This window comes from Balaenoptera borealis (genome assembly GCF_965194805.1).
Source record: "Balaenoptera borealis genome assembly, chromosome: 4".
Lineage (NCBI taxonomy): Eukaryota > Metazoa > Chordata > Mammalia > Artiodactyla > Balaenopteridae > Balaenoptera > Balaenoptera borealis.
Genome location: NC_138861.1, coordinates 9470224 through 9491562, shown reverse-complemented (window position 1 = coordinate 9491562; position 21339 = coordinate 9470224). Strand labels below are relative to the sequence as shown.

At 38.0% G+C, this 21339-nt stretch overlaps 1 protein-coding gene across 12 annotated transcripts in view; it reads left to right on the top strand.

Annotated features, from left to right (window-relative positions):
- ABCG2 (ATP binding cassette subfamily G member 2 (JR blood group)) overlaps positions 1–21339 on the top strand; it is a 164490-nt gene that overhangs the window by 58155 nt on the left and 84996 nt on the right. Inside the window, exon 1 of one of the 12 annotated variants that reach the window (XM_082391681.1) lies at positions 14914–15110. The exons of the other annotated variants lie outside the window; for them this stretch is intronic. Within the exon in view, the coding sequence (XP_082247807.1) occupies positions 15095–15110 (16 nt within the window). The 5' untranslated portion in view covers positions 14914–15094. Of the gene's footprint in view, positions 1–14913; positions 15111–21339 lie in introns of those variants that run through there. 12 annotated transcript variants of the gene reach the window in all.

The following is a 21339-nucleotide window of genomic DNA, read 5'->3' as shown; positions in this document are numbered from 1 at the left end:
CGGGGGCTACTCTTCATTGTGGTGCACGGGCTTCTCATTGCGGTGGCTTCTCTTGTTGTGGAGCTCTAGGTGTGTGGGCTTCAGTAGTTGTGGCACGTGGGCTTCAGTAGTTGTGGCTCCTGGGCTCTAGAGCGCAGGCTCAGTAGTTGTGGCACACGGGCTTAGTTGCTCCGCAGCATGTGGGATCTTCCCGGACCAGGGATCAAACCCGTGTCCCCTGCATTGGCAGGCAGATTCTTAACCACTGCACCACCAGGGAAGCCCTGAACTTATTTCTAATCACTCCACTCGTAAAAATGTAGTTAAGCTTGATCTTTTTGTACCACCTGTGGCCGAGGAGAATTTAGATCTTTTTTTTTTGTTTTAGCAACAGAAATGTTTTTTAAACTTAAAAATAAATGCACAACTCCAATATATTAAAAATATATTTATTATTATTTATATGTTAAATTTTATACATTTACTTATTAGGAAGTAAGTCGATAAAAGCAGTATTTTTGATGAGCACAAAAATGTTGTGAAAAGTATTTATTATAGTTGCAGAAAGCCTCCGAAATAAATTTATTTCTGCATTTGGTTGTAAAGTATCAAGAAAAATCTGAATCACAGACTGTTAGTCGGAAATGGCTTTTGTATTGTTTTGTTCATCTTACAGTTTTATGATTTTCTCTGATTATAAACAGAGATGACAAGAGAAGATATATTCTGAGATACATATAAAAATGACACAAGTTAACACATAGGCTCCCAGTGTGGTAGATAGTACACGAGAGGGTACAGTAAGTATGTTTTTATACAATTTCTTAAATGTCTTAAATGAATAAATACATATATACACATATATATTTAGGATGAACATATTGTTGTTTATTGGCTTTAAACTGCTTTAAAACTGCTTTATTGAAATTTAGATACCATACATTTTAAGTGTACATTTTAAATGTACAAGGAATTATAGTAAATTAATAGAGTTGTGTAGCCATTACTGATCTAATTTTAGAACCTTTCTATCACTTCAAAAAGCTCACAGCAAACTTATGCTTACTGGTGCCAGTTGCACCCCAAAATATATAAACAGCTCATGCAGCTCAATATGAAAAAAACAAACAACCCAATCAAAAAATGGGCAGAAGACCTAAATAGACATTTCGCCAAAGAAGACATACAGATGGCCAAGAGGCACATGAAAAGCTGCTCAACATCACTAATTATTAGAGAAATGCAAATCAAAACTACAATGAGGTATCACCTCACACCAGTTAGAATGGGCATCATCAGAAAATCTACAAACAACAAATGCTGGAGAGGGTGTGGAGAAAAGGGAACCCTCTTGCACTGTTGGTGGGAATGTAAATTGATACAGCCACTATAGAGAACAGTATGGAGGTTCCTTAAAAAACTAAAAATAGAACTACCATATGATCCAGTAATCCCACTACTGGGCATATACCCAGAGAAAACCATAATTCAAAACGACACATGCACCCCAATGTTCATTGCAGCACTATTTACAATAGCCAGGTCATGGAAGCAACCTAAATGCCCATTGACAGACGAATGGATAAAGAAGATGTGGTACATATATACAATGGGTCATTTGCAGAGATGTGGATGGACTTAGAGACTGTCATACAGAGTGAAGTAAGTCAGAAAGAGAAAAACAAATATCGTATATTAGCGCGTATATGTGGAATCTAGAAAAATGGTACAGATGAACCGGTTTGCAAGGCAGAAGTAGAGACACAGATGTAGAAAACAAACGTATGGACGCCAAACGGGGAAAGTGGTGGGGTGGTGGTGGTGGGATGAATTGGGAGATTGGGATTGACATATATACACTAATATGTATAAAATAGATAACTAATAAAAAAAAAAAAGAAAAGAAAAAATACAGGTGAGACATACCTGGTGAACTAAGCAGGTATGGAACAGGCCCTGGGAGAACGTAGCAGACCTCATTGATAAAGTGGTGACAAGGGACAGTCAGTTACATCATAATGTACTAAGGTCTATTCCTACACTAAGCTGGAAAGAAGCGATACAAAGGATGGGTTTGGGCAAAAGCCCAATGAGACTGTAGAGGCTTCTTCCTTGACTAGCAGAGGAGGTCGCCCTGCCAGCTGTGTGGGCGAGCCAGGAATGGAACCCACGCAGTTCTCTATAGCTGACCCTATTGCTGCAGCAGGAGGAGGGCCAGGAGAACCAAGGTCCCCTTGCGGAGATCCGTGCAGTTTGGATTGATGTGTACCTAATGCATTCAGCACCACCTCCTAGGCCTTTCTCCTTTTAAGAAGAAGCAGGCCTAAGACAGGGGTTGAGGCTCCTCTGTTTCTGTCTGGGACTGGAAGATTTATGCACTGGTCAAAGTGTGTTGGGAACTTGATGGCATTCAAAGTTGTCAAACCTGGGACTTCCCTGGTGGTCCAGTGGTTAAGACTCCACGCTTCCACTGCAGGGGGCACGGGTTCGATCCCTGGTTGGGGAACTAAGATCCTGCATGCGGCATGGTGTGGCTGTAATAAAATAAAAATAAAGTTGTCAAACCTATCAGCCCTTTGTGACAGTGGGGCACAAGTCAATGCAGTGCCTAGAATCCCCCATCAGCATAGTCAAAAAGTTACTTTGGATGTGGAAACAAATCTCTAATTGGACTATGGACTGATTCGAGTATATGGGTGGGCTCTTTTGAGCCAGTTACACAAGATGCTGTAACTGATAACTGCTGAATGCACTATAGGAAGAATTGTGTTGAAAAAACTTTTTCTTGCCTATCTGCAACATTCCTCTTTCCCACCACAAACACCTAAGATACTTTCTGACTCTATAGCTTTGCTTTCTCTGGGCATCTCATTAAGTTGAATCCTGTAATCCTTTTGTCTGGCTTCTTTCACTTATCATGTTCTTGAAGTTCGCCCATCTTATAGCATGAATTATTAATTTTTATTGCTGAACAATATTCTACTGTATGGATATACCAAATTTTATCTATACTCACCAGTTGGTGCACATTCAGGTTTTTTCCACTTTTTGGTTATTAGGAATAATGCCACATTTGCTTACAGGCCTTTGTGTGAATATATGTTGTTATTTCTCTTGGATAGATTGCTAGGAGTGAATTTCCTGAGTCACATGGTAAATTTATGTTTAACTTTTAAAGAAACTGCCACATTGTTTTCCAAAGTAATTGTATCACTTTACATTCCCACCGGCAATGTGTGAGGATTCCAGTTTCTTCAGATTCTCTCACCAGTAGTTGTTATTGTGTCTTTTTGCATATAGCCATTCTAGTGGTGTGAAGTGGTATCTCACTGTGATTTTAATTTGTATTTCCCTAATGACCATCAAGCATATTTTCATGTGCTTATTGGCCATTCACAGATCTTTGATGAAATGTCTATTTAAATTTTTTGCCCATTTTAAAACTGGGTTATTTATCTTCTTGGTATTGAGTTGTAAGGGTTTTTTATATATTCTGAATACAAGTTGTCCCTCTATCCTATACATTTTTAAAAGGCATGTGCAATATTTATATTTTTAATTTCATTTACAGAATGCATAAATGCATAAATGTTATTTATGTTGGGGGGAATCCATCTTATGGATAGAAGTTGTTTATGAGCCATATGATTTGCAAATATTTTCTCTCAGTCTGTGACTTGTCCATTCATTCTCTTAATGGTGAAAATAGTTTAAAAACAATATTTGCATAAAAGGTTTGTGGAGTCCTGAAGCCTCTCCGTGGTACCCCAGGATTATCAGACCATAATTTGAAACCTCCTGCTAGGAAGCATTTCACGGCATTTAAACTCAGCAAGCTGTGTAACTCATCTTCAGCAGAATCATGGACTGATGGAGTTGGAAGGGGCCTTACAATTAACCAAATGCCCTGCTGATTTTGTAAATAAGCTCCTGCATGTTTGAATGACTTAATTGCATGCCTGTATGCAAGGCTTTATGGAACCCTGGAGGCACAGCGTGGATTTGAAGACAAACAAAAACATCAGGGGTCATGAGTTCAGCTAAGGCCGGGGAGTACAAAGTGAAAAAAAATCAGCATTTCCTGATAAGACTAGGGATTTGTTCGCTGGCTCATGATAAAAAAGTTTAAGCTTCAAAGAAGGGTAAGGAAGAACTCTAAACTCTGTAGAAACCAGGCTTTAAAAATAGAAATCCACCTCAATAACTGTTGTAAATACTAAGAAAATAACAAAATTCATGCTGTTAAGGGAACTGTATTGTGTTCAGTATTTTAGGGTTAACTTTGCACATTTACCTCAGACTACCCCATGCCTCCTTTGCATTTATGATTTATGTACATTTCATTCTGTTTACCCCTTTAAACTTATTCATTCATTTAACAATGAATTTATTGAGTACCTATTGTAAAGCTACAAACTGCCCTTAAAAATTAATTCTCACTCTTATAAGGAAAATACATAAGTAAGCAGTTATGAAATTATGGACTAAGTATATATTTTGTAAGTAGGTATATTTTTGAGTATAAGAAGGCCATGAAACGAAAAGTTATTTCTTTGAAAAGATCAACAAATCTTTAGCTCCATTGACTAAGGAAAGAGAGAAATTACTAAAATCAGAAATGAAAGTGGGGTCATTACTACTGATTTTACAGAAGTAAAAAATAATATAAAAGAATACTACGAACAATTGTCCGTCAACAAATTGGATAACCTGGATAAGATGGACACATTTCTAGAAAAATACAATCTGCCAAAACCAACTCATGAAGAAATAGAAGATCTGAATAGACCTATTACTAGCAAGGAGATTGAATCAGTAACTAAAAACCTCCCAAGCAAAGAAAAGCAATGGACAAAATGGCTTGACAGGTAGAGTCTACCAAATATTTAAAGAAGAACTAACATCAATCCTTCTCAAACTCTTCCAAAAAACTGAACACTTCCTAATTCAGCCAGTGAGATCAGCAGTCCCCTGATACTAATACCACACAAAGACACTAAAAGAAAAGAAAACTATAAACCACTATCCCTTGTGAATATAGATGCAAAAATTCTCAACATAATACTCGCAAATTGAATTGAGTACTATATTAAATGGATTATATGCCATGACCAGGTTGGGTTTTAACCCTGGAATATGAGGATGGTTCAACACATGAAAATCAATCAATGTAATACACCACATTAACATAATGAAAGGAAGAAACTACATGATCATCTTAATTGATGCAGAAAAAATAACTTGACACAATTCAATACCTTTCATGATAAAAAAAAAACACTCAATAAACTAGAAGTAGAAGGATACTTCCTTAACATGATAAAGGCCATATATGAAAAGCCCATAGCTAACATCATACTCAGTGGTGAAAGACAAAGCCCTTTCCCTAAAATCAGGAATGAAACAAAGATGCCTGCTTTTGCCACTTCTATTAAGCATGGTATTGGAAGTTCTAGCTAAAGCAATTAAGCAAGAAAAAGAAAGGCAACCAGATTTGAAGGAAGTAAAATGATCTCTGTTAACAGGTGACATTATTTTATAATGTAGAAAACCCTAAAGATTCCACACAAAAAAACTGTTAGCGGTAATAAATTCAGCAAGGCTTCAGGATACAAAGTCAGTACACAAAAATCAGTTGCTTTTCTATACTCTAGCAATGAACAATCTGAAAAGGAAATTAAGAAAACAGTTTCATTTACAATAGCATCAAAAAGAATAAAATAAATTTAACCAACAAGGTGAAAGACTTGTACACTGACAACTACAAAACATTGCTGTAAGAAATTAAAGAAAACATAAATAAATGGAGAGACATTCTGTATTCATGGATTGGAATGTTTAATCTTGTTAAGATACTATGTAAAATGATCCACAGATTGAATGCAGTCACTCTCAAAATCCCAATGGTGTTTTTTTCAGAAATTGAAAAACCCATCCGAAAATTCATATGTATCTCAAGGGACCCCTAAATACCCAAAGTCATCTTGAAAATGAAGAACAAAGTTGGAGGTGTCATACTTTCTGATTTCAAAAATTGCTGGAGAGGGACATCAGCATCATGGCAGCGTGAGATCCTTTGTCTCTTCCCTTCAGTCTACAACTAATAAAACACCCCTAACTCAACAGAGGTTCCTCTGCCCAAAACACCAGGATGCTGGAGAGATCCACACACCTGTGCGTCTGAAGGTGGGGGGATTGGAACACATAGAGGAAGTGGAAGTGGGGTAATAGTGGAGGCAGTGCCTGCACTCCCAGCCCCTCTCCTGAAGCGGCAAAGCCTGCAGCCCCAGAAAGGCCAGGTAGCAGCAGTGGAGGCAGTGCACATGGCCTCCCGGCCATGGTGGAACTGGGCAGCAGTAGTGGCAGGGTCCATGACTCTTGCCCCCCTGCCCATGGTGGTGCCTGCAAACCTGACAACCCCAGATGTGGTGGAAGCACCTGTGACCCCAGCTTCTCCCACCCTCCCCCTCTTCCTGCCGAGGCAGTGGTGCCCGCTAACCAAACGACCCCAGACATGGTGGAGGCACCCATCATCCCAGTGCCCCTGGCAGCGATGACAGCAGCATCAACGGCACCATCATCAGCAAGGCACCAGCGAGCCCAGAGGTGCAAGCAGGGACCATGCGGGCACCTGTGACAAAGGCAGTGGAGGGTGGAAAGTGCCAATTCTCAAATATCGCCAGAGGCAGCTCAGGAAGAGAAACCAAAAACTTGTGCTATAGCACCACCTACTAAAAAACAGAAGAAAGGCCTCTAATTACCAATCTGTTGAATTGTTAGAACCTAAGTAAACAAAGCTTTACCTAAATAAGAAAGGGGCTTGCTACTTCAGATGAGCTAGCAGAGGAACAACTCACCAAGCACCATGAAAAAAAAACCACAGTAACACGCAGCATCACAAAAAGAAAATGACAGTTCTCCAGAAACCAAACTTAAAGTCACAGAAGATTGTGATCTAAATGATAGAGAATTCAAAATAGCCATGAGAAACCTCAGGCAGTTCAGTGAGCTCAGGAATAAAATGAATGAATAGAAGCAATACTTTACCAACTCTAAAAAAGAACCAAACAAATTCCCGAGCTAAAGAACTCAATAAATGAGGTGGAGAAAGCATTAGAAAGTATTGGAAATAGAACAGACCACATGGAAGAGAAAATTAGTGAGCTCAAAGATAGAAATCTAGAAATGATTTAGGTAGAAGAGGAGAAAGAACTAAGATCTTAAGAAATTGAAGAAACTCTATCCAACTCCATTAGAGAGGGCAACATAAGGATAATGGGTATCCTAGAAGGAGAAGAGAGGGAGAAGGGAGCAGAGAGCTTATTTAAAGACATAATGGCTTAGAACTCTCCAAAGATGGGGAAGGAACTGGATATACAAGTCCACGAAGCTAATAGAATACTTAATTATCTCAATGCAAAAAGATCTTCTCAAGACACATTATATTAAAACTGTCGAAAGTCAATAATAAAGAAATAATTTTAAAAAGAGCTGGGGACAAAAGACAGTAACCTATCAATACACCCCCATTAAGCTATCAGCAGATTTTTCAGCAGAAACTCTACAGACCAAGAGAGGGCGGAATGACACACTCAAAATATTGAAAGATAAAAGTTGTCACCCAATGTGGAGAAAAGGGAACCCTTGAACACTGTTGGTGGGAATGTAAATTGGTGCAGCCACTGTGGAAAAGAGTATGGAGGTTTATCAAAACAACTAAAAATAGACCTACTATATGACCCAGCAATTCCACTCCTGGGTATATATCCAAAAAGAAAAACCAAAACACTAATTCAAAGAGTTACATGAACCCAATGTTCATAGCAGCATTATTTACAATTGCCAAGATACGGAATAAAGATAAATGGATAAAGGACATGTGGTGTATGTATACAATGGAATACTACTCAGCCGTAGAAAAGAATGAAATTTTGCCATTTGCAACAACATGGATGGACTTAGAGGGTATTATGCTAAGTGAAATAAGTCGGACAGAGAAAGACAAATACTGTATGATATCACTTATATGTGAAATCTAAAAAATACAACAAACTAGTAAATATAACAAAAAAAGCAACAGTTCACAGATATAGAGAACAAACTAGTGGTTACCAGTGGGGAGCGGGAAGGGGGAAGATAGAGGTAAGGGCTTAAGAGGTACAAACGGTTATGTATAAAATAAACAATCTACAAGGATATGTGGTACAACATGGAATAGAGCCAATATTTTATAATAACTATAAATGGAGTATGACCTTTAAAAATTGTTGTACACTATGTTGTACAATCACTATGTTGTACACCTATAAATTATATAATATTGTGTATCAATTATACCTCAATTAAAAAAAAAAACAACTCTTATCTAAGAATACTCTATCTAGCAAAGTTATCCTTCACACCTGAAGGAGAAATAAAGGCTTTCCCAGACAAACAAAAGCTAAGGGAGTTTATCACCACTAGTCCTACCTTACATGAAATATCGAAAGGAGCTCTTCTACGTGAAACAAAAAGGCAAAATTATACAAAACTTTTGGTAAAGTGATAAATAGACAGAATCAGAAAGTTATAATCCTACATCAGAGTAGGTTGTTAACAATTATAGCATAAAAGTTAAAGGGGAAAAAAGCATTGAAAATAACTATAGCTACTTAAATTGGTGATGAATCTACAACGTAAAAAGGGATAATTTGTGACAACAAAAACATAAAAGGGGAAGAGGAAAAGGATGGAACCTGTATAGGCAAATGAAGACAAGATGCTATCAGCAGAAAGAGGACTATTTTATCTATGAGATGTTTTATACAAACCTCATGGTAACCACAAAGCAAAAATCTGAACAGAGACACAAAACATAAAAAAAGAGGAAACTGAGAAAAATATCAAAGAAAACCACCAAATTAAAATGGCAGACAACACCACAAGGAAAAAGAAACAATGGAGATACAGAGCAACCAGAAAACAAAAGATAAAATGGGAGTATTAAGTGCTCATCTATCAATAATCATCCTAAATGTAAATGGATTAAATTCACCAATCAAAAGACATAGAGAGGCTGGGTGGATTAAAAAACAAGGCCCAAAACTATATGCTGCCTCTGTGAGACTCATCTCAGCTCTCAACACAAACATAGGCCCCAAGTGAAGAAATGGAAGATGACCCTCCAAGAAAATGGCAGCCAAAAGAAAGCAAGTGTGGCAATTCTCAAATCAGTCGAAATAGACTTCAAGACAAAAAAGTCAATAAATAAATATGGACATTAAATAATGATAAAGGGGACAGTCCATCAAGAAAACATTTATTAATATATCTGCATCTAACATAGGAGCACCAAAATATATAAAAGCAATTATTAACAGACCTAAAGGGAGAACTTGACAGCAACATAATAATAGTAGGGGGCTTTAACACCCCACTTACATCAATAGATATTATCATCTAGACAGAAAGTCAACAAGGAATCATCAGCCTTAAAGGAAACATTGGACCAGATAAACTTAATAGATATATAAAGAACATTTCATCCGAAAGCAGGAGAATACACACTCTTCACAAGTGCACATGGAACATTCCTAAGGATAGACCCTATGTTGGGTCACAAATCAAGTCTCAGTAAATTCAAGAAGATTAAAATCATGTCAGGCTTCTTTTCTGATCTTAATGGAATGAAACTAGAAATCAGCTACAAGAAGAAAGCTGGAAAAATCACGAATATGTGGAGTCTAAAAAGCATTGCCACTGAACAACTATTGGGTCAACAAAGAAATCAAAGTAGAAATTTTAAAAACCTGAAGAAAAATGAAAATATATCAAAAGTTTTGAGATTCAGCAAAATTGATACTAAGAGAGAAGTTTATAGCATACAAGCCTACCTCAAGGAACAAGAAAAATCTCAAACAATTTAACCTGACACCTAAAGGAGCTAGAAAAAGAACAAATGAAGCCCAAAGTCAGTAGAAAGAAGGAAATAATAAAAATCAGAGCAGAAATAAATGAAATAGAGACTAAAATGACAGTAGAAAATATCAGTGAAACTAAGAGCTGGTTCTTTGAAGAGATAAACAAAATGGACAAACCTTTAGCTAGACTCAGTAAGAAAAAAGAGAGAAGGCTCAAATAAGATGAGAAATGAAAAAGGAGAAGTTCCAATGAAGACCACAGAAATACAAAGGATTATAAGAGACTACCATGAACAGCCATCCATCAACAAATTGGACAACCTAGAAGAAATGGATAAATTCTTAGAATTATACAACCTTCCAAGACTGAATCATGAAGAAATAAAAAATCTGAATAGACCAATCACTAGTAAGGAGATTGAAACAGTAATCAAAAATGTCCCCCCAAATAAGAGTCCAGGATCAGACAGCTTCATTGGTAAATTCTACCAAACATTCAAGGAATATTTGATACCTGTCCTTCCCAAACTCTTCCAAAAATTTGAAGAGGAGGGAACACTACCTAACACATTTTATGAGGCCAACATCACCCTGACGCCAAAACTAGACAAGGACAACACAAAAAAAGAAAATTATAGACCAGTATTTCTGATGAACATAGATGCAAAAATCCTCAACCAAATATTAGCAAACCAAATTTAGTTTGTGCAGCCTCTATGGAAAACAATATGGAGGTTCCTCAAAAAATTAAGAATAGACCTGCCATGTGATCCAGCTATTCCACTTCTGGGAATTTATGCAAAGAATACGAAAACACTAATTCTAAGAGATATATGCACCCCCATCCCTGTGTTCACTGCAGCATTATTTACAATAGTGAAGATATGGAAACAACCTAAATGCCCATCGATAAATGAATGGATAAAGAAGATGTGGTGTATATATACAAAGGAATACTACTCAGCCATAAAAAAAGATGAAATCTTGCCATTTGTGACAACATGGATGAACACTGAGGGTATTATGCTAAATGAAATAAGTCAGACAAACACCATATGATTTCACTCATATGTGGAATCTAAAAAGTAAAACAAATGAACAATTATAACAAAACAGAAACAAACTAACAGATACAGAGAACAAACTAGTGGTTACCAGAGGGGAGAGGAGTGGTGAGAGGGGCAAACAGGTGAAGGTGACCAAGAGGTACAAACTACTGGGTATAAAATAAATAAATTACAAGGATGTAATGTACAGCACAGGGAATAGTGTCAATATTTTATAATTACATTGTATGGAGTATAATCTATAAAAATATTAAATTACCATGTTGTACACTTAATATATTGTAAGTCAACTATACTTTGATAAAATTTTTAAAAAAAATATATAGAAACTATACTATTATTGTCTTAATGTCTAAAAGGATCAAATAAAATAATTTGTAATATAGTTAAAAAAAACAAAACATTGCAGTACTGGCGTAAGAAGAGACATATAGACTAATAGAATAAACTAGAGAGCCCAAGAATAAACATTTGTATATATATATGGTCAGTTGATTTTCACCAAAGTACCAAGATCACTCAATGGGAAAAGGACAGTCTTTTTCAAGAAATGGTGTTGGGTCCTGATTTCAAAGTATACTACAAAGCTACAGTAATCAAAACAGTATGGTACTGGCACAAAAACAGACACATAGATTAGTGGAACAGAATAGAGAGCCCAAAAATAAATCCAGAAATAAATATGGTGAATTAGTCTATGACAAAGGAGGCAAGAGTATACAATGGGGAAAAGACATCATCTTCAATAAATGGTGTTGGGAAAACTGGACAGCTACATGCAAAAGAATTAAACTAGACTACTTTCTCACACTATGTAGAAAAATAAACTCAAAATGGATTAAAGACTTCAATATAAGACGTGAAACTATACAACTCCTGGAAGAAAACAGGGGGTATGCTTTTTGACATCAGTCTTAGCAATAGTTTTTTGGATCTGTCTCCTCAAGCAAGGGAAACAAAAGCAAAAATAAACATATAGAACCATGTCAAACTAAAAAGCTTTTGCACAGCAAAAGAAACTCTCAACAAAATGAAAAGGTAGCCTACCGAACAGGAGAAGATACTTGCAAACAATATATCTGGTAAGGGGTTAATATCCAAAATATACAAAGAGGGACTTCCCTGGTTAGGACTCTGCACTTCCACTGCAAGGGGTGCGGGTTCGATCCCTGGTCAGGGAACTGGGATCTGCATGCCACACTGCACAGCCAAACAAAAACGAAAACAAAAGCTTAGGCAGTTCAACAACAACAAAACAAACAATCCAATTAAAAAAATGGGCAGACATTTGCAGCAACATGGATGAACCTGGAGATTATCATACTAAGTGAAGTAAGCCAGACAGAGAAAGAGAAAGACAAGTATCATATGATATTGCTTATATGCAGAATCCAAAAAAAAAAAAAGATACAAATGAACTTATTTGCAAAACAGAAACAGACTGACAAACTTAGGAAACAAACTTATGGTTACCAAAGGGGAAAGTTGGAGGGGAGGGATAAATTGGGAGTTTGGGATTGACATATACACACTACTGTATCTAAAATAGATAACCAACAAGGACCTACTGTACAGCACAGGGAACTCTGCTCAATATTTTGTAATAATGTAAAAGGGAAAAGAATTTGAAAAAGAATAGGTACATGTATATGTGTAACTGAATCACTTTGCTGTAACTAATACAACATTGTTATTCAACTATACCTGAACTATTACATTGTTAATCAACTATACTCCAATATAAAATAAACATTTTTTAAAAAAATGGGCAGAGGACCTGAATAGATATCTTTCCAAAGAAGACATACAAATGGCCAACAGACACATGAAAAGATGCTCAACATCACTAACCGTAAGGGAAATGTAAATCAAAACCACAGTGAGGTACTACCTCACATCTGTCAGAATGGCAACCATGAAAAAGACAACAAAAAAGTATTGGCGAGGGTGTGGAGAAAAGGGAACACTTGCACACTGTTGGTAGGAGTGTAAATTGCTGCAGCCACTGCAGAAAACAGTCTGGAGGTTTCTCAAAAAACTAAAAATAGAACTACCGTATGACCCAACAGTTCTGCTCCTGGATATACAGTATCCAGAAAAATAAGAAAACACTAATTCAGAAAGATACATGCAATTCATAGCAGCAGTATTTACAACTGACAAGACATGGAAGCAACCTAAGTGTCCACCAACAGATGAAGGGATAAAGAAGATGTGGTGTGTGTGCACAGTGGAATACTACACAGCCGTAAAAAAGAAATCTTGCCACTTGCAACAACGTGAATGGATCTGGAGGGTGTTATGCTAAGTAAAATCAGACAGAGAAGGACAAATCCTGTATAATCTCACTTGTATATGGAATCTAAAAAACAAAACAAAATGAAAACAGATTCACAGATATGGAGAACAAAGGCAGGGTTGCCAGAATGGAGGGTGGGGGGAGAAATAGGTGAAGGGGATTAAGAGGTACAAACCTCCAGTTATAAAATAAATAAGCCATGGGGATGTAATATACAGCATAAGGAATATGATCAATAATATTGTAATAATTTTGAATGGGGACAGTTATTAGACTTACCATGGTGATCATTTCATAATGTATGCAAATGTCAAATCACTGTGTAGTACACCTGAAACTAACATAATATTGTATATCAACTATATTTCAATTTTTAAAAATGGTGTTGGGAAAACTGTGCAAAAGAATGAATATGGAACCTTTCTTTACACCACAGATAGAAAACTCAAGATGGATAAAAGACCTAATACCTGAGAGCTAAAACTATAAAACTCTTAGAAGGAAACGTCAGGGAAAATCATTATGACAATAGATTTGGCAATGATTTCTTCAATATGACACTATTGCTTATCTTACAGTATGCTTTCCCTCCTTGGCCTATGACCACTACATGCCAATAGCAACCCTCAGACATTATGACCACCAAAAAGGGACTAAACATTTCCAAACATCCTCTGGGAAGGGCGGGGAGCGGGGCATGTAGTGCCCTCACTTGAAACCACTGCAAGATTGAAAAAGTTTTTGTGTGATGTTAATAGCATATTTTCAGAGATGGGAGAGAAAACTTCATCTGGTGGAGTATCTTTTTTGACCACTATCCTTAGCATAGAAAGTTAAATTGGCTAATTTACCCTTTGGGAACTTCACTTATTTAAAAATTCTTTTTTTTTTTTAATAAGAATCATGCATCTCAGGGCTTCCCTGGTGGCGCAGTGGTTGAGAATCTGCCAGCCAGTGCAGGGGACACGGGTTCGAGCCCTGGTCTGGGAAGATCCCACATGCCACGGAGCAACTAGGCCCGTGAGCCACAATTACTGAGCTTGCGCGTCTGGAGCCTGTGCTCTGCAACAAGAGAGGCCGCAATAGTGAGAGGCCCGCGCACCGCGATGAAGAGTGGCCCCCGCTCGCGGCAACTAGAGAAAGCCCTCGCACAGAAACGAAGACCCAACACAGCCAAAAATAAATTAATTAATTAATTAAAAATCCTATGTATTTAAAAAAAAAAAGAATCATGCATCTCATTTCAAATGATTCAAGCAGTGCAGAATTTTTTAAAAATGGGTGAGAAAAATAATAATTCACATTTTGAGCTTCACTCTTGACCAATAAAATAAATAAATAAAAACCACAAGAAACAAACCAAAAAAAAAAAACAAAACTCTCTGATTTAATTTGAGGCCATAATAAATATTTGGAGGTTGCACATGTAGGTTTTAAATAGTTTCATTTAAAAAGGTATCAATTGGGGGACTTCCCTGGTGGCGCAGCAGTTAAGAATCCACCTGCCATTGCAGGGGACACAGGTTTGATCCCTGGTCTGGGAAGATCCCACATGCCACGGAGCAACTAAGCCCGTGTGCCACAACTACTGAGGCCCGCGCACACTAGAGCTGGCACACCACAGCTAGTGAACCCACACACCGCAACTACTGAAGCCCGTGTGCTCTAGGGCCCACGTGCCGCAGCTACTGAGCCCGCGTGCTGCAACTACTGAAGCCTGCGCACCTAGAGCCTGCACTCCTCAACAAGAGAAGCCACTGCAGTGAGAAGCCTGCGCACTGCAACGAAAAGAGTAGCCCGTGCTCGCCGCAACTAGAGAGAGAAAGCCGGCGTGCAGCAACTAAGACCCAATGCAGCCAAAAAAAGGTATCAATTGGTTTCCTGCTTTGGAAGATGAGAATGACTCATGTTTCTTTCCACCTCCTTTCACCTCCCCCTTAGCTTTTAAGATTTGTAAGTTTTTATGTTTATAATACTTACATTATGTGTATAAACATAATTTCCATGGTGAGAAGTATTATTTTCTGTATAAATGTATTTTAATACATATTACCAATCTTTTTACTTATTTTTTTCCAGAGTTCTTTATTTTTATCTCTCTGTTAATTAGCTGGGTCTTGTTGTTAGTTGGTTTTTTTTTTCCATCTAGAGTTCATGGATTCTCTCTGCTCTGACTTCTTTAATGGTCAAGGATATTTGTCATCACTTGGCATGGTGGATAAGGCACATGGAGAAATACTATGACTCCAAGGAAATTAGGCATAAGATAAGTACATTTCATTATTAGGGAAAGTGTGACATTTAAAATTAAATTTACTTTAAACTTTGTAGCCTACTCTTTGATTTAATTATTATATTTATAATCTGCCTATAAAAAGGAAGTAAATAGCTTAAATTAAAAGAGTTGGTGAGGGACTTCCCTGGTGGTCCAGTGGTTAAGAATCCACCTTCCAATGCAGGGACGCGGGTTTGATCCCTGGTCGGGGAACTAAGATCCCACATGCCGTGGGACAGCTAAGCCTGCGTGCCGCAACTACTGAGCCCTCACACCACAACTAGAGAGGAGCCGGTGCTCTGCAACGAAGATCCCACGTGCCGCAACTAAGACCCGACGCAGCCAAATAAATAAATATTAAAAAAAAAAAGAGTTGGTGAAAGATGATATATGAGATAAATATGAAAATTAATTACTAAGATAGAGTCCATATCTTTGGACATATGAAAATATGTATGAAATACATATGAAAATATTTATGAATAAAATTATTTGGCCTCTGAAATTTGTTTCAAAATAATCTGTGGGAGAGGGAGAAAAGAGTATCAGTGAAACAAAGATTGGCTACTAGCTGAGATCAGCACATAGGCGTTCATCATACTGTTCTTTCTACTTGTGAAATGCTTGGAAATTCCCATAGTAGGAAGAAAAAGTGAAGAAGATGACAGATACATTTGAGGACTTCTATTTTCAGCGATACTGCAGTTAGAGACCCTGAAAGTACCCAGCTACGTGATATCTAAAAATGCTTGGTAAAATTTTAAAACCATTCTTAAATGATTAGTTGAGTCCATTAAGATCAGAATGGAGTAAACTAAATTTTAGAGCCTTGGATACCCTGAGGCCTGTGGTCGTCTTTATTGAGACTCTGAACTGCATTGCACAGAGGGGACAGGGACAGAGCCTGAATTCACATAAAAATAGAAGCATAATGCCTGGGCCCAGGAGAGGTGCACCCTCAGAAAGGGCGAACTAAAAAGGAAACCCACCCTGCAAAGGTGAACCACAAGAACACATTTCTATCTTGGGCTGGGCTATGAATGAGAGTTTTAAAAAAGGAAAAAAAAAAACCAAACACCTCCTTTGAGAACTTGTAGCCACTGGCCAGACCTCAAGGAGTTTGGGACCCGGTCCGCCTTCTTTGTATGATCCCAAAACACAAGCCTATAATTTAAAGAGTATCAGGGTAGGTAATATCCCCAGGTGTCTTAAGAGAAGCAAAAACAGACTTTCCTAGATGAGCATACCCTCAACCAGGCCTCAGGGAATTCCTAGAGACAGGTAACAAAAAAACTCACAGTCAAATATTATAAAACAGAAATCCAGCAAGCCATAGATAACAGAACTAGAGCCACAGAGAGGTCAGCTTTTATAATTAATTATCAGAATTAAAATTAAAAAATAAGTCTGCTTGAAATGTTTTCAGATTTAAAAAGGGCATTGAAAACATGAGCGAGAGAATAGGAGACTAATGATTAGGCCAATTTGAAGAAGAACAAAATATTACTTTTAGAAATTAAAAAAAAAGAAACTTAACTAAAATTAAGAATTCAAATGGATAGAAAGCTAAACGAAAGATTAGTATAACTGTATAGAGTATTAGTGACCAGGAAGCTATATCTGAGGAAATTATCCGAAGTATAGCCACAGGGAGGTAAGATGTGGACATACGTAAGGGGGGTTAAGAGACGTGGAGGAGCAGGAAGAGAGCCCATCAGACCGCACCTGTGTCTTCCTGTTTCCTACAACTGGAGCAGCCCATTGGCTACATCCCTAGCCAGAACTTAGCAGCGCTTTTTTTTTTTTTTAAGGATCAACATAATTGTTTTCATTATCAGTCTTGCAAATTACTGAGGTTGGGCAAGGCCAGGATTGTAGCTTGAATCTCACATTTTTGTTGAGAAGCAATCTGATTGGGGAAGCCGTGTCACTGAGCAGAGGACAGCGGAGGCGTCCCAGGTTATTAGCCGTGTTAGATACCTTCCCAGAGGCAACAGGCGAGACCAGGCACTTCACAGTCAGAGGTCCACTCCAGGGGCTCTCGGTGTCCACTGCCCCCCTTTAGGGAGGCACGATGGGCTGGGGGAGCTTCACCACGCAGGTGCTTTGTCTCTGTCTTTACATTCCCATCCACATCACACAACCCCAGGCAGAGTTGGGCGGCGCTTTCTCCCACTCACCTCCACCCTTTTATAAGTGGGCAGCCCCATCCCTGCTCTGGGCTTCAAGCAGAGAGCCTTGCTCCAGTCCCCTGCTTTGTGTCACTGGAGTTCCCTTTATTCAGCCAAACTCCTTACCACCATGACCTGCTTCTAGACTCAAGGCCTTCAACCCACAAGCTTGGTAATTAACATTCTGGGTTCCTTTCATGGAGATACTCATCTTGGTTTTGCAACTGACTGGACTTTCTCCTCTTTCTTCTTTTAGTTTGATCCATTGTGACTGAGGGGCATTTTGAAGGGTGAATGAATTTATTCTACATTCTCTCTTCAAAGAAAATTTTGAGCAGTTTTTACAGGAAATAATAGTGTCCTTATTTCTTACATCTGCAATAATGAGCATAAGTCACTTACTGTCTTGACCTTGGGCAAGTTGCATAATCTCACTATGCTTCAGTTTCATCATCTGCAAGATAGAGATTTTAATAGAACCCACCTAAGGGCATTGTGGTGAAGATGAAATGAGGTTTAAAAAGAAAAATGCACAAAACCTAAAGGCACTTAGAACACCCGCCTGGCAAGTAGCAAGTACTCGGTAAACATCAGCTGTTATTATTGGTACTGGGTAAAAATCGAGGTTACCTTATGTTTTCCAAATATACATTATTTTATTTTTATCTTTATTCAACCCTGTGACATAGGTATTATCACCCTTAATTTGAGGTAAGAAAGTGAGGCACCCAAAGGTCAAATAGCAAAAACTGTAGCGGTGAGATGAACCTTGGGTACATCTAGATTGGCTGTTGGCTTTGTTACACATGGAATGATTAATGTATGTTGCTTGGTCTAATATGGGTGATGACATAGAGAAGACTAAGATGTCATTCTGGGTGAGGCTGTAAGTTTTTGGCTCTGTTGATATTATCTATTATAATAGATGGCATGACAGCCAGAAGTGAAAAAAGTCTAAGGCATTATATAATGAATCATGTGTCATTTAATGCTCATTACACTTCAACTTCAGTTGCTCGCACGAATGAACTCTTATCTCTACAGGCAATAAAATGTTTATAGCAGTCAGTAATGTATCAAATGAAAAAGGTCAATGAAACCCTCTTCCATTTTTACAACATTCAGGTAAGGGTAGATAAACCCCGGAATTACATAAGATAAACTCACTTTTATTTTTCAGTCAATAAATATCAAGTATTTGTCGTGTTCAAGGCCCTGAGCAAGGCAACACTGAGGAAATACACTTAGGTGGAAGACATGTTTTCTATCCTAGTAATTCCCATTAACGATCCACAAGGTATCAGGTTTGAGATCTTAAAGTCAGCTCCGGCTTCTTTTGTCTCTCGCTTTCAATGTTTTATCCATTACCAGGAACTGTAAATTCTTACTTTATGATGTTTGTTTCGTGTCTCTTTCCTCACAAATTTTTTCCACCATTGCTCTAGTTCAGTCTTTATTTTTTTCATTTCCAGACTGATCACTGCCTTCCCACATTCCCCCATCCATTCTATACATGAACAGATAAATCTTCCTAGAACACCACTTCGACAATGTCATCCCTCTACACTAAACTTTCATTGGTTTCTCACTCTCAAAGTAAGTCTACATTCCTTGGTTTGGCATTCAAGCCTTCCATAATTTGGCCCCAGAAGATACTCTCCCATTTCTATTAGTACGTTACCGAGAATAGAGCCTTTGAACTGCTCTTTGGTGGAGAGTTTCCGTGAACAAATGCTGTATGCATGTTCTGCAATGATGAAACCTACTTAATCAACTTGTTTTAATCTAGCATCTCCCCATCTTCTTTTTCACATAACACATACCCATAAAGTCCTATGTTTAAGTAAACTTTTAAATTGCAGTATAACATAATACAGAAAAAGTAAAGAAAATCTAAGTAAACAATTTGATGTATATCTACAAAGTGAACATACCTGTATATCTGCCACCCAGACCCCCATATATATATTTTTGTTTGTTTGTTTATTATCAGCATCCCAGACGTCCCCCTTACGTTCCACCCTAGTCCTTGTCCCTTTCAAAGGTAAACTACTCATCTGACTTTTATCACTGTACATGAATTTTGTCTATTTTGGTTTCTTTTTTTGGCTTGTTTGCTTATTTTTATTGAAATATAATTGACATATAACAAATACACAAATATGTATGTGTGTGTATATATATATTTGATCTGAGTAACAGATATACAAGTGTATTTACTTTGTAAATACACATCAAGCTGTTTACTTAGATTTTCTGTACTTTTTCTATATGTGTGTTATACTTCCATTAAAAAGTTTACTTCAACTAAAGACTATATAGATATGTGAAATTTACTTTGGTCGACTCTCCATATCTAAACTTTCAGTCTGTTTTGCAGGGACAAATGTTACAACCTCTGTCCCACTTTGTAACTCTGCAGGTTAATTATCTGTACCTAATTATATACATTTTTTCCTCTGCTATGCTCATTTTTTTAGGGCTTGACTACCTCTGTGAACTTTACAACCAAATGAGCTATTTGGTCCCTTGTCTGCTATATAAAGAAAATTATATGAATCAAGGTGCTCTGGCTGCACATCTGGCCTCAACACCTCCACCATCCCCTGCTGCCCGCCCCCCGCCCCACCTTATGCTGTCTCTCTCTGTATTAATGCCACCTTCTCTTCCCTTCTCTTCTCTTCTTCTCTTCTCCTCCCTTCTCTTCTCTTCTTCTCTTCTCCATACCTATAAAAACATTGACAACTGGTTTTTGGTATTTCTCTTCTTTCCAAGATGTCACTACTTTGGCAGAGTCTGTGTTTATTTAGATGACCAACCCATCACCCTAGCTTCTGTGCCCTTTGATCTTCTCAACTTAACCTTCAGTGTAGGCAGAATTCTAAAGATCCCTTTCTCCCCCAGGGTCCAAGATTCCACTGGTATGTAACCAAACATTAATCTGGGTACTGGTCTGAGGAATTTTGAAGTTGTGATTGAAGTCCCAAATGAGTTCACCCCAAAATAGTGAGATTATCTAGATGGGCCTGATGTAATCACACAAGCCCTTCAAAAGGAGGAAGGCGAAATCCAAGAGATTAGAAGTTTGAGAACCTGCTTTGAAGATGGAGGGGGGAGTCCCATGAGAAGGAATGTGGGCAGCCTGAAGGAGCTGGTTGACTGACAGCAAGGAAACGAGGACCTCAGTCCTAAAACTGCAAGGAATTGGATTCTGCCAACAACCTGTCCTTGGAAGTAGATTCTTCAGATAAGAGTCTTCAGATAAGAGCCCTGCTGGCTCATACTTTGATTTGGCCCCATGATACCCTAAGCAGAGCCAAGCCTAGCCCACCTAGATACCTGACCTCCAGAATTTTGAAATAATTAATGAGTATTGTTTTAAGATGCTGAACTGATGGCAAGTTCTCACTCAGCACTAGAAGATAAATATACCTTCCTTCCATTTCCCAAATTCTACTGTCACGTTCAAACCACGGGACCTTGTCAAATCCTGGAGTGCCAATATTATATGCCAGTTCCCTATTCAGTGACTTCACCCTCCAGTTTCATCTCTTCAGCCTCCAAGTGACCCTGCTACAGGCTCCCTTCCTACCTGTCTCTTCCTGGATCCACTTTCCTGTGATGAATCACTTCACCTGCTCAAATCCTT